Source organism: Aspergillus wentii (genome assembly GCF_001890725.1).
Source record: "Aspergillus wentii DTO 134E9 unplaced genomic scaffold ASPWEscaffold_1, whole genome shotgun sequence".
Classification (NCBI taxonomy): Eukaryota; Fungi; Ascomycota; class Eurotiomycetes; order Eurotiales; family Aspergillaceae; genus Aspergillus; species Aspergillus wentii.
This window is the reverse complement of record NW_024467832.1, coordinates 3,146,358-3,159,876: the sequence shown is the minus strand read 5'-3', so window position 1 is coordinate 3,159,876 and position 13,519 is coordinate 3,146,358. Positions and strand designations below refer to the sequence as shown.

The following is a 13,519-nucleotide window of genomic DNA, read 5'->3' as shown; positions in this document are numbered from 1 at the left end:
CAGCTAAAAATACGCTTTGAATTCTAAGTCTAGAAGAAAGTACGCGTACGCATGCTAATGGATGCATAATGGATTCCTTTAAATAATATATATATTCTTTTTTGTTTGATTAATTTTATTTTATTCCCATTACCTGTATATCTCAGGAGTGGAACAATGCGGTTGTGGAAGTGAAGAGTGGCTCGGCATCTGCACCTAAAAAAAGGATGCGGACAATTATTTTGTGCTAGTCCAGACTCCGGTCTGGAAAAAGTTAACATCCTGATTTTCTGACACCTTGCGGCAACACACGCAGCCCTTTTGATTCTTTTTGCTTTGGATTTACAGAAAACAAAACCTCCCATTTCTAGTAGGAGCAAGTTTCGAACAAGCCAAGATGACTCGTGGAAACCAGAGAGATAATGACCGCAAGAAGGCACTGAAGAAGCAGGCCGATGCCGTAAGTCTCCCTCGCTCATCTTATTCCTTGAAAAATCCTTGGAAAGAAAAGAAATATATTACAGACTGGGTTGCTGACTTTTCTAATCTAGAAAAGCAAGAACACCATGACTGGGTCGCAGTTCCAGCGTGCAAAGGAGGATAACGCTTCTATTATGCGACAGAAGCAAGAAGCAGGTATGCTGATCACTCTCTTTCTTTGTTCCCCCCTCCATATTCCCTGCGACGTCTGGGGTACCTTAATTATCCCCCCGCATCTAGTCTTTGTTCTCTGGAATTGTACCCCACTGGATTCACAACACATATGGACAGGCGCTAAATTGCACCATTTCTCATGATCAGCCAACGCAAGAAAATTAGCCGAGGGAGGTGTACCTGGGAAAAAGAAGAAATGATGACCGTCCATCCACTACACCGTTGCGTCTGAGGCATTCGATGGCCCTAAAACTTGCTCGCCGTTCGCATATCCCTCCCCGTTCGTGTTCGGTTGAAGCCCGATATGCACCCTTCGTTGGCTAGGACACTATACATGATTACTGGTCTTTCTGGTTGAGAAGAGTAATGTCGGTTGATTCATTCGAGGGAATACTGTGATGGGACCCAGACGCTTGACGGTGGAAGAGTTTACCAGTTTCTACAGGGAGACTGTTAACAAGAGGTGGATCTGTCGGCGCATATCATCATAGCATGATACTTAGCGAGGCGTTTATTTTAAATACTGTGGCGTTTCATATCCTTCTTATACCAAGACCTAGAGGATTCTCTTCATGAAGAAACGAGGAACGAACCAAATCTATTTCATTAATTTGTTGAGAATGATGTGGCAGCATAGAAGTCCGCTGGTCATGTCATTGGCTGATTTATATTTCATTATTCTCCTTGTTGTTTGATATATTGACAGCCCAATAGTCCCTTGCCCTGGCCAGCCAGATCCTCCACGGCTTTTCTGATATAGCCTTGCCAGTCTCGAATTCGCTGGGCTGGATGGGTGTGGTTGGGATCGTGTCTGTAGAGGTTCGAAACGCTTCCTGAGCTGTCTCTGCACCGAAAGTCTTGACAGCCAGGTCAATAAACGTCCAAAGACTTTCGCCTTCCCACCCGACATCCAGAGCGAATCGGATTACTTTGTTGATGATATCGTTATGAATTTCTCTATCCGGAACAGCCTCCATTAGATAGACAACGAACATCCAGCCTGAGATATCACGCGGATGAGCCAAACACCAGCTAACAGTCGGGTGAATGGCTGATTGAGCTAATAATTCAAAAGTATCCCCGGTTTCTTTGCCAATTTCTGAAAGCGCGCGGTGTAGCTGTCGTATGTAGCTAAACGCATAGTAGTTTTTGGGATGTAGTTCTCCGGCGCGAAGCACGACTGTCAGTTCTGTTGTAAACAGCTCCTGGTTGGGACTTCGACCCTGAATGCTTTGCTCCTCTTTCTGTGAAGTTGAATTTGGCATTGGTGACCTATCCTGAGCTCTAATGGTTTGAGTCAGCACCCAGGACCGATGCTGCCATAAAGTAGGAGACTTGGTATGTCGATGCAGTGGAGAGCAGAGATATGTCGTCATCAGGGTGAGTTCCGACTCCAGGATTTGAATGAGATTCTCATATCCTGGACTGTTCCCATTTGACGAATCTTGGTCTTGTATCAGAGCTGCCAGTCGCTTCTTTCTCCAATTGCAAGCCGTGAGATGCTCACAGTCAAAGAGCAGGAGAATCTCAGACGAGACCAAAAGATCATCCACTCTAGACCGAGATTTTTCATCATGAGGACTTGTATCCAAAGAATCACCGATAAGGTCGAAGAATATGCTTCTAGCAACCGCAAAGGCCTGCACCAACGCTTTCTTGGTGATGCCTATCGAACGTCCATCTTGGAGGAGAGGGCCGAATCCTGGAGAGAGAATTTCGATTTCAAGAACCTGACTGTTTCTAGTCGAGAAGATCTCTGAGAGTGTCTGAAATACATCATCTGAAGTGGACATTGGGGTGTCTTTATAAATAAACGAATTCGCCGTCTGAATGCATGGTGCTACCCATGTTCGTTGTTGATAAACTGCCGGACTTCAGAAATGCCGCCGTCCGACGGGCGGGAGAGCGACACACGCAGAGTTTCAAGGCCAACTCTACAACGTCATTCTGGCCAGACTCTCTTTCATTTCACGGCATCGTCAAACACCGTTCTCCCTTCCAGTCGGTTTATCTGCAAAAGCCTACCCTGTCGCGGAGCAGATATATCCGTCTCTTCCAGCTCAAGTGGGTTTGTGTTGGGCAGCGTTTGTTCTGCTTTGTTGGCCCTTGCAAAAAAAACAATCCCGAACACCTACTCCGCGATCGATCGGTCGATGAAGCCTACATTGAACAGCTACAAAAACAACCCTTAACCGTTCGCTGATCACCATGTTGTCTCTTATCCTGACCGTTTTTTTCGTCCATGTTGCGATCTACCTGGTCAACACCATCGGCGCAACTACGATTGACAGTTTGGTATGTCGTCCTGTCACTCTACCCTACAGCGCACAAGCTGTCTACGGACTCGCATTTCCCTTTGACAACGATGGAGAATCTCATAACTGACTTGTCATTTTAGCTATGGATCCTCTACCTGAAACTCCCTACGTCGATGTCGAAAAATGCCCGTGAGCAAACCCGACTGAAGCGCGAGGCTCTCGAGTTGAAGCGGGACATGAACAACACGAGCTCTCAAGATGAGTTTGCGAAATGGGCCAAGTTGAGGAGACGACACGATAAAGCTATGGAGCAATATGAGGCCATGAGTATGTGTTCTATGCTTGATACTTTTACTTGGATACCGAATTATCGAATCGCCCTCAGTATAGATGGCTAACGAAACACCGGGAAATGAACAGATAAGACCATCAGTGCACAGAAGACCACCTTCGAATACAGCGTCAAAACCGCCCGATGGCTCAGCACGAACGGCCTCAAGATTTTCCTTCAATTCTACTACTCGAAAACCCCCGTCTTTGCCCTACCAGAAGGCTGGCTCCCATACTACGTGTTGTGGATTTTGTCCTTCCCTCGGGCACCTCTGGGAAGTGTGAGCATTCAGGTCTGGAGCAGCGTGTGTGCGACTGCCATTGCGGTCCTGGCTGAGATTCTTACATCGATTGTGGTCCAGCTTGCAGGTCGGATAGCACGCCCTGCCCCGGCTGCCAAAAAGACTCAATGAGTTGATGCATACGATTTTACTGCTCTTAAATATATGGAATGTAATTTAGAAAATAGCTTTCATCATTTGGATTCTTAGTTCTATATAATGCACATGAATAATGTTCATCAGGTATAAAAAACAATCGTTTAACGTCAACGACTCCATGCCGTAGCAGGAATCTCGGGGCTTGACTCTATGATTGGTATATCATCACGCGAACACATGTGCAGCTGAATATATCAACTGATGTAGATAGGAAAGTCCGGCCCATTCGACAGGGCTTCTGTGAGTGAACCGAGAATTCACCACCGCTTTGCCATAAGCTACAGACTCATGAGTAAAAGAAAAAAGGAAAGTGAACTCCTCGCCTCAAGAATGAGCCCCATTGAGTTACCCATCTTTCCCCGAAGGCGAAAAACAAGGCAATCGCATGACTATCCAAACACGACGAAAGGCAACCCAATGAAACAACCCCTCTCCAACACCCAGCTATACCGCCATTATTTCCACCCGGTGAAAGGCGTCGGATATAGACAGAGCATCGGTAGGGAATAGGGCAAATAAGCCGCTATCAAATTGCTTTTATGGCGGCGCGTTTCCGCATTGCGTGACCAGGTATATTAGGTCAGGGTGTCCGGGGACTTTCTCCCAAAGCTGTTTTCTTTCATGGAAAGAAGAGGAGAATCCCGAAGGATTTCCTGTGCGTAAGCTTTGAATGCGATTCTTTGAGCGAGGAGTTGGAGGGAAGAAAAGAAATTTGAAAAAAAGTTTTGGCCGCTTTTATTTTCGGCTGTTCTGGCGGTTGACACTAGTCTCGCTAAGGTTTAGTACGGTCATGTGATGTGGTGACCATTCGACCAATCATATGCGGCACATGCATGGATATTGAGGATCAATTTGAATGCACGAAATGGAGATCGACTATCGAAACAAATCATATCAGGTTTTAAATAGATAAGATCGTAAATCTAATTCAAAGCGACTTCATCGCATTATCATATGAATCTAGGTGATGATACTCAAAGACTGACATGACATTGAACTTGAAACATTGACCCCGAAGTCCCTATGCTAACTAGAAAATACAGAAGAAAGTAATTTTTTTTAATCAATCATGCCTTGGCCTTGGTCTTCTTGGCCTTCTTCGTCTTTGCGCCAGCTTTGGTGGCAGGTGAAGCAGTCTGTTCGCTGGCACCCTTCTTAGATGCTGGCTTTGCCTCTTCCTGCTTGGGTGTGTCTTGCTTGGGAGCTGCCTGGGCTGCCTTCTTTTCCTTCTTAGACTTCTTCGGGGTATCATCAGATTTCTTCTCCACATCGGCCTCCTTGGCGGCAGGAGCCTCAATGGCCTTTGTGGGTTCTTCGGCAGTCTCAGCGCCTTCGATCGCCTTCGGCTCCTCTTGAATAGGGACTTCGTCCACGCTCTTCAGCTGAGGAAGGTCGATATCATATCCCACAGACTTGAGCTTCTCAAGCTTGGCGAGTCTCTTCTTCTGCTCCTTCTCAATACGCTCCGACCACTGCTCTCGGGTCTTGCCCTTGTCCAAACGCTTCTTCTCGATCCGGTTCCACGGGGTTCGCTTGAATCGTCTATTGGCTCCCCTCCAGAGATCGGGGTGCAGCTGCTCCGAAGGGACAAACTTGCACTTGAGAATGTGGCCGTACATCAGGTAGTTGTCCATGGTCTCCGCGACAATCTTAGCGACCGAGGTCGAGGCGAACTCAATGAAAGCGTAGTGCTTCGAGCGTCCGGTAATACGGTTCCTGGAGAGACGAAGGCGAGTGATCTCGCCGAATTGGGTAAAGTAAGCCCGCATCTGGTGTTCGTAGAAACCGTGAGGAATACGTCTGGTGGAAGGCAATGTTAGATCATGGTCAAAAACAAAAATTCGCAGGAGTGCCTTACCCAACATAGACGGTACCAGGTTCTTCTTGCTCTTCGGAATTCTTCTGCTTCTTCAACAGCTTCCGCTTGGTCTTCTTAGAGTCGGGAATCTTGGGAACGGGCTTGCTGGCGTCGTATCCTTCATCTCCAGACTCGTCTTCATCACCACTGCTCTCGAAGCCCTTGATGAGAGCGACAGTCTGGTCATCCTCGGCATCATCACCCTCGTCGGCACTGGCCTCAGAAGCAGAGGCTTCCTCGTCATCATCAGAGGCTTCAACGACAACTTCTGGCTTCTTAGCCTTGGACTTCTTCGCATCTGCAGCAGGGCTAGCCTCTGTCTTGGTCTTCTTGTTTCCAGCCTTCTTCTTTTCGGACTCAACCTTGGCATCGGCAGCATCGACTTCGGACTCGCTATCGTTGTCGCTGAGGAAATCGGCGGCACGCTTGCGAGGCTTGACTTGTCTGGCAGGTGCGCCATTGGCCTTCACTGTCGATGCAGACTTGGTTTCCTTGGTCGCGGCATCGTTCTTCTTCTTCAGGATAGGCTTGGGGGCGTCCTTGGTGGGTTCACTGGACTTGAGCTCGACCTTCTTGGTCTTCTTTGCGGGCGAGTCGGCGGCCACAGCGGCGGCTGGCGCTGTCGAAACAATTAGCAAACGAGAAAAGTTTTTCAGATAATTTTCATGGAGTACATACCCTTGCGCTTCTTGTCCTTCTTGTCCGGTGCCATTTTCTCCGTAATTATGTATTAAATTGGAGGACGTGTGTTGTTGCACTCCACTTCGAAAGGTGCGGGAGACTTTTTTTTCTTTCCTCTTTTTTTTTTTTCTCCGATCGAGACGGGCGCCAAGCGGTGAGCTCCGTCCGAGTGCTCTCCGCAAGAAAACACCCTCTTCTACAACCACTCAACAATCAACAAACCCATTTCAAACAGATGCCATGGGGAAGAACAAGAATGCTAATAAACCACTGACACAAGAGGAAATCTGGGATGACTCTGCCCTTGTTCGAACATGGGATGAGGCTGTTGAAGAATACAAAGTACGCATCGTCTTGTCGTTTCACGTGATCTGTATCTGACTATCTCCAACAGCTTTATCATAGCATTCATGCCAAAGGGGAGAATGTCGAGGATGTCCTGAGAGAGGCAGAGACTGCAGAGCCTGGTCAACATAATGACGGACTTGATGAAACTCACGATTACATGGAGGCCGACGTTGAACCGATCGATTCAGGCACCACTGCGGCTGCGGTCGATGAGACTCAACAAGCTCCGCAGGTAGATACATCCCAGGTATGTGATCTGAAAATATAAGCCCTGCATCGCTCTGCCGATATACTGATACATTTCAAGGTTACAGAAAAGCCAAATATATCACCCAATCCACAAGCTGGTGCAGGGGCTCAGGTACCTCCAGCAGCCCCTATGCCTCAAGCAACTCTGTCACATGGTAAGTCCAGATAAATATGCATTTATAGAGGCTCAGAAGGCTAATTGTCTTTCTACCACAGTACAAGATGAAGGCCTGAAGAATCTCATGATGGCCTGGTATTATGCCGGGTATTACACCGGCCTTCATGAAGGACAGCAAAAGGCCAACCAGAACACAAGCTCATGACCTAGCATGTGTGACAAGCCGCTGTCCCAAAATTAGTCAGAGATCATTTTTATATTACTGAATAGTCTACACTCCGGTGACACCATTTCTAGGGTTTCTAACAGATGTGCTTGTGGAAGAGCACGTGCCGTTTTTGGTGTTGCAGTATGAGAGATGAGCGTAACTGAAGTAAGCAAACGGAATGGGAGATAAAATCCGCACGTCTGACATGGGCCAAAGGATTGAAAGTGTAGGGTCGATTGCGATCTCGTGAAACTACGGGAACCTCAACCTCAACACCTGGTGTGGATGACCTTCTCCATTGTGCGTGATCGAGACAGAATGGCACTTTGCCCGAGCAGGAGCGAGATGCCATGGGGAACAATGAAAATATCTCACGGGATCCTTATTTAAAATCCTTCAGTATACACTTGACGATACTTTTATTCAGGCTAGCTAATAATCACTGATATCATCTTCACTTGGATTCAACTTCCACAGATTCGTAACAAAAGGGCTCAAATATAAGGGAATGAACTCCGAACCAAACCAAACCAATCACAATACAAAGGAAAGACATAAATGAGAGGCTGGGGCTGCGAAAGTCCCCGACATGAAACATTGTAGACACTAAGGTTCAACCGTCTTGGAAGCACTCTGCATGTGCTAAGTGGTGTCGGGAACTTCTTAAATAAGGCCACCACCGCTCAAGAGACCACCGACAACTGGGAGACCGGCCAGAGGGCTGTCGGTCTTGTGGGTGCCCTGGGGGGTTGGAGAGGCGCTGGTGCTGGCGGCGGCAGGCGAAGCCTGGGGAGTGGTACCGCTGGGGGTCTGGGGAGTCTGAGCCATCTTGTTCTTAGTCTCCTTGGAAGACTCCATCTCGGAGTTCTTCTTGGCCATGTCATCCTCCTTGGAGGGCGTGGGCTCCTTGGTGTCCTTGTCGTTGGTCTGAGGGAAGTTGAGGCCGTTCTGCTGGTTCTGGTTTTCGCTTGCTTTCATGACATCCATCATTTCGGCGGCGTCCTATGGTGGTATTAGATGAGATCTACTGACGGAGCTAGATCAGCTTACCATAAGGGCCCCCTTAGCAGTGTCGGCGGCGGCAGCGTTACCAACAGTGTTGCCAGGGTTGTCGTTCATAGGCAGAGCCGTGGCAGTGAGGGCCAGGCAGACGTAGACGGCGAGGGTGGAAAGAGCGAAGCGGGCCATTGTGGTTGGTTTGGTTTGGTTTTTAGAATGAAAGTGTTCAAACGGGTATAAAGAATGGATAGGCTTAAAGGATTGGAGCCAAATGGGCATACAATGTTTCTCAAGGCAGACGGTTGGACGGAAGAAGCAGTTCTACGACGAGGGCGAGATACAGCGCATGCTTTATAGCAGACATTTCGGTGTCATGGGAGTGAGAAGGGATGTGTTGTTCCAGAGGTGAGTGAGTTCCAATCACCTCAATTCGACCCTTACCAGGAATCCAAATAGAGAGATTCTTCACCCGCGTCGTGTTCTCGTGCCAAAAAGGTATGCGTACACAGTATGTCCTCGAGCCCTGCAGGCACATCGTGGCCCCTGGGTGCAAGCAAGGGAGCGACAGGATAACCAGCCGGCACGTTGTTCCAGTAGTATAGTCCAGGGAGTCAGGGGCCAGCCCTCTCAGTCGACTCGAGAGGCATGGGAAATGCCCTTTTGAATCAGATCTTCATACTGGATACGCATTCCTGGATTGAATAATGCGCATGCGCGGAAGGTATCGACGGATATCGGATATCAACTCCTTATGCCTTAATTGCGCCACATAACTAGGAGGATTCGGACATGTCTCTCGGAATCATCCCTTCACAGTGCCGACAAATGTGAGAAAAGAGTGCTTTGTCTAATACTCCGTAGGCAACTGACAGTCGCTTGACAGATACTAAGGGCACATACAGGCATTAGTCTAAAATTCCAGGACCTCTGATAAGCCTTTTCCGCGGCCCGACTACAACGCTGTGCACATTCCGCATCATAACTTTGATAACATGAAAGCGAAAGACAGCAAGACTCGAATTTGATTACATGGGAATGTATCTCCCTACTTTGACACGTATCACCTCATCTGAAATAAAGCGGACGCAACACGTGGGAGAAACAAGGTGGACTTTGTCCATCCTTTGTTGGCATTAATATCGGCAAATTTTTGACCTCGAATATCATGGTAAATAAGGACGGACGAGACTTCGAAAATGCCAGTTACACATCTTGGAACAATTGCAGTTTGAATCTGTAGGGTTAGTTCGCATACGAGTTTTTTTCATTCATGGATTCAGTCCAGTTTCAGCGTCGAGGAAGATCATTAACTTCCTGTGGTAACACTTCATTCCTGAACTGAATGAACATCCAGTCAGTGGCTGAAAATACATTTCAGACCAAACAGATCGATGGCATGCGCAGATGCTCAACGACAGTCTCTCAATGGGAGTGTGTGCTCGAAGCGAACCCAATCAACCTCGTTCCAAGTGGCAGGTGTTGGGATTAGAAAGAGCATGCGATATTCGCTCTTGGTCCCAATTCTAAAATTTGCAGACGGAATGATGGCATCTATCCACAAGGGTATGTTGGAGACCTGAAAATATGGTATGAAGAGAAAACAAAAACGAGGGGAAAAACGCGAAGGAGATTTTATTCGCAGTGGAGCTGTGTTGATTATGTAACCGGCGCGGCCAAACCTTCGCCCGAGCTAGATATCCACTCTATAAACATCGTCTGTTTGAGTTTCAATATACGAGATAGTGCTGGAATAATGTCATTATTGCGGAATTCTGGGCTCATGAGGCGCTCAATGTCATGAGAGAAGATATGTTATTATGTACAAATTGGAAGCTCTAGAATCGGGCGAGAACTCTCTCCTGGGCGTCGGCCAGAGCCCATGTATCACTATGCTTCTTGCTCTGAACAGATTTGGCCTGTTCTGCTGTGAAGCCCTTGGCTTCAACGGCTGGGTTATATCCAAGTCCAGTAACCTTTGCAACTACGTCGGACGCCACTGGGCTTGCGACCTTTCCGTCCGCCCGCTTGTACACCGACACGACCACAGCACCACCCAGGCCCAAGTTGTGTTGCAAGGCAGCGTCAGTGCCATTGATCAAGCGGTTGTTAGCCCAGCCACGAAGATGCCACACCAGCTCGGCACATTGGGCTAGACCTGTTGCACCCAGAGGGTGTCCCTTGGAAATGAGACCTCCCGAGGGGTTGATCACCATCTTACCACCGTAAGTGATGTCACCACGACGGACCATCTCATGCGCCTTATCAGGGTCGCTGAGCTCGAGAGCATCAATCGTGATCATCTCGTTTGCGGAAAAGCAGTCGTGCAGTTCGCAGACCTTGATATCCTTAACATTGACGCCAGCCTCCGCAGTGGCGGCACGGCATGCAGCACGGGTCATGCCGAATCCCATCAAGTCAATGGAGCTACGGCTGAAAAGCGAGGTGGTATCGGTAGCGAGCTGTTGGCCAGCAATCAGGACAGCCTGATCCTTGAGGTGCGGGCGAGCATCCAGGAACTCCTGGGAGACGATGACGGCAGCAGCACCTCCATCCGAGGTCGGGCAACATTGCAGCTTAGTGAGAGGCTCGTGGATCATGGGTGCCTTGAGAACCTGCTCGAGGGAGTATTCGGTTTGGAATTGCGAGTACGGGTTGCGCTTGGAATGTTCGTGGTTAATACGGGCAATCTCTGCAAAGTCTTCTCCCTTGGCGCCGTACCTATTTTCAAGTCGGGTTAGATTCATGTTCAAGGGTCGGTCCTAGATAGGAAATACCATACTTCTCAATATATTCTCGGCCAGCATTTCCGAACATCTGCGCAGCACCAGGGGCATTGGTAATCCCTCTGGTCTCCGCCATCATTGTTCCAAGCAAACCGGTAGGGTTTGCACGATCATTGTAGTGCGACTGGAGACTTCCAGCACTCATCTTCTCGAATCCAACGACGAGAACACAGTCGGCAGCCCCATGGGAGACCATGGTCCTCGCCATGGCCAGGCCAGTAGACCCTGTCGAACAGTTGTTGTTGACATTGTAGATGGGGATCTGCGTCAAACCGAACTGGTAGAACACTCGCTGGCCGCAGGTGCTGTCACCATAAACGTAACAGGCCACACCCTGGTCAACATCGTCGTAGTTGATGTGAGCGTCCAGCATGGCCTTGACACCGGCCTCGAAGCCCAGTTCATTGTAGTCGACCTTTCCGCGGGGTTTGATGAATTTGGTCATTCCAACGCCTAGGACGTAGGCGGGACCGGCTTGTTTCTTGCCCATTGTGTATGTGATATGTATAAGGTTGATAAAAGTTCAAAGGTTGATGTTATGTTGTACAGGTGGTATACGCTAAATATGTATCCTGTGAAAAAGGAGAAAGTGTTAGACACGATATCGCGACTCAAATTAGGGGATCGAAGGTTTAATACTCAAGCAGATCAAAATAGAAAGCAAATTGCCGTAGATAAATCTGGTTATCGTAAGTTCATGTGGATGAACCTGCAGAGCTGGTCTGATGCGGAGAGAGCCAAAAATTGCGGGGAGGAAAGCCGCTGCGACCGAGGTCCCGAGGATAACTGTGCCTTATACCCGTTGTGCGGGATCGACGACTGCATAAGCCCTGTGCTGTTCATCCTGTTTCTTTTACTTTTTAGGCATCATCTCATGCTATTCTAGACAGGCCGAGGTCCTTTAAGAATATACTTTCTGAAGTCTTCAAATTATCTTTAAAAAAATTGTTGGCTACATATGTATTGACTAGTAGATCTGCCATGGAAAGACAAAATATCCTAGGTAGCACCTAGCGATCATTAGTTACTACTACTGTTTTAAGTGAACCACAAACAACTGACTAGAATATTGCATAATTATCCATGTATTAACAAAGACTTAACATAAGCGCTTCCAACATTATGTGTAGCTCATAGCATCATGACCAACAAACTCCCAACCACGTCCTTGCAAAAGGCACCGCATGCCTATGTATATCATTCCGTGTGGGCATATCACCAGTAGAAGATGACCATTATTTAACATTTAAATTAGATATAAAGATCTGAGAGTAGATGATATACCTTAAGGATTTTAATCTGATAATGTCGATATGGGGACTTCCAGCATGGTAGCATGGAGGATTAATAAAATGAGCTAATCATTATTAAGTGTAAACAATCTCTTAAAATTATCACATTACGCTCTTCCGCGCTGTGTCGATATACCAAATCTTAATATGGCTTGGCGGGGAGTGGTCCATGTATCAACATATAACAGAGGACCGTCACCATGAACAAGCTTTCATTGTAGAGAGGTAAGAGGGTTTTCTACATTCCATCTTGGCTTGAGGCTATAAGGCAGAATAAACAACCGTGGGTGTCTTCCAACAGTTTCATGCATCCAAAACTGACACTATATACCTCGCCACGGCCAAAGATATGGCTCCACGCACAGTGCCATTGTGGTCAATCAATCGCCAGTTATCAGCTTCTCGATTCTATTGCTTGTCAGAACCCATAAGAACGAGATAGAGGAACATCACTCTGTAGTGTTGATATAATTCGCTCTACCCAACATCCTCATCACTACCTTAGACCCTTCCCTTCCAAGCCAATCAGAAATCGAGTTGCCGTCAAGTGGTCATCGTTAAACTCTTTTCTCCAGAATGGCAACCAACTCTAGGGCAATGTTACGGTTCATATCCACATCGTGGTCCAAAAATGGTCGTGATAAAAGAATCCTATTTTGATGTCCGCTATCATTGGGGCTGATCAGGCTATCGACGATCCTGAATTTCTGTTTTCGGCCAACCAGTCGTTTTCTTTCATCCGAATCCTCAGCATACCTCGCCTGGTACTCTTATCAATAGGTATTTTCTCGACCATACACTTTTGGCTTCATCATGTAATCAAATTTTCATCCAATGAGTGTCAGTATTATGCTCCTGATCGTCGTGGATGGGTTACTCCACGCCACAATTCCATGTTTAGTCTGCGGCGCTGCACCATATACCGGGCAGCATGGGTGAGATATTTATCGAGCCCAGTCTGTAGGTAGTGAAGTTTGGTATCTGATGGTATCGAATAAAGCCGCAATCGAGCCATTTGTTCCTGAACAATCGCCAAAACGGAGACAGGGACAGACAGTCTAGAATGCTTCGCGGATGATGTTCAATGGTACTAGATTGTCAGCACTGTAATGAGAATCGTTCCACAGCCATCTTCCAATGGTAGAGGAGTTGTCCATCTTGAGCGGGGTAAATGCGCGGGTGCAACCACCGGAATGGCTTCGTCCGATGCGGTAGAGGGTTGCTGCTCCCTTACCACCACAGTTGTTGATGGAAGGGTATCTGACAAGCTCCCTCGCTAAACATGGGAAGGTGGAGGCAGCCCATGGCAGAAAATAGCCTAT

At 47.7% G+C, this 13,519-nt stretch overlaps 6 protein-coding genes across 6 annotated transcripts; 2 read left to right on the top strand and 4 right to left on the bottom strand.

Moving 5' to 3' along the window:
• Positions 1 to 497: 497 nt before the first annotated feature.
• Positions 498 to 2,426, bottom strand: ASPWEDRAFT_47852 (uncharacterized protein; the record flags this gene model as incomplete). Its single annotated transcript, XM_040837020.1, has 3 exons — positions 498 to 521; positions 1,338 to 1,856; positions 1,917 to 2,426. 3 exons carry the CDS (start codon positions 2,424 to 2,426, stop codon positions 498 to 500), a joined length of 1,053 nt encoding a protein of 350 aa, XP_040694905.1.
• Positions 2,427 to 2,841: 415 nt separating this feature from the next.
• ASPWEDRAFT_101176 (guided entry of tail-anchored proteins factor 1) lies at positions 2,842 to 3,634 on the top strand (the record flags this gene model as incomplete). Its single annotated transcript, XM_040827360.1, has 3 exons — positions 2,842 to 2,928; positions 3,032 to 3,218; positions 3,312 to 3,634. The coding sequence occupies 3 exons, from the start codon at positions 2,842 to 2,844 to the stop codon at positions 3,632 to 3,634; spliced, it is 597 nt and encodes a 198-aa protein (XP_040694904.1).
• A 1,094-nt stretch (positions 3,635 to 4,728) lies between these two features.
• ASPWEDRAFT_101446 (uncharacterized protein) lies at positions 4,729 to 5,644 on the bottom strand (the record flags this gene model as incomplete). Its single annotated transcript, XM_040827383.1, has 2 exons — positions 4,729 to 5,461; positions 5,520 to 5,644. Coding segments are annotated over 2 exons (858 nt in total), but the record flags the coding sequence as incomplete, so codon positions are not given.
• A 796-nt stretch (positions 5,645 to 6,440) lies between these two features.
• Positions 6,441 to 7,120, top strand: ASPWEDRAFT_47849 (uncharacterized protein; the record flags this gene model as incomplete). The annotated part of the gene is made up of 4 exons (XM_040837019.1): positions 6,441 to 6,542; positions 6,595 to 6,795; positions 6,856 to 6,952; positions 7,014 to 7,120. The coding sequence occupies 4 exons, from the start codon at positions 6,441 to 6,443 to the stop codon at positions 7,118 to 7,120; spliced, it is 507 nt and encodes a 168-aa protein (XP_040694902.1).
• Positions 7,121 to 7,786: 666 nt separating this feature from the next.
• Positions 7,787 to 8,311, bottom strand: ASPWEDRAFT_23332 (uncharacterized protein; the record flags this gene model as incomplete). Its single annotated transcript, XM_040832466.1, has 2 exons — positions 7,787 to 8,125; positions 8,174 to 8,311. The coding sequence occupies 2 exons, from the start codon at positions 8,309 to 8,311 to the stop codon at positions 7,787 to 7,789; spliced, it is 477 nt and encodes a 158-aa protein (XP_040694901.1).
• Positions 8,312 to 9,957: 1,646 nt separating this feature from the next.
• On the bottom strand, positions 9,958 to 11,395 carry ASPWEDRAFT_99036 (putative sterol carrier protein; the record flags this gene model as incomplete). The annotated part of the gene is made up of 2 exons (XM_040839634.1): positions 9,958 to 10,840; positions 10,902 to 11,395. 2 exons carry the CDS (start codon positions 11,393 to 11,395, stop codon positions 9,958 to 9,960), a joined length of 1,377 nt encoding a protein of 458 aa, XP_040694900.1.
• Positions 11,396 to 13,519: the final 2,124 nt, after the last annotated feature.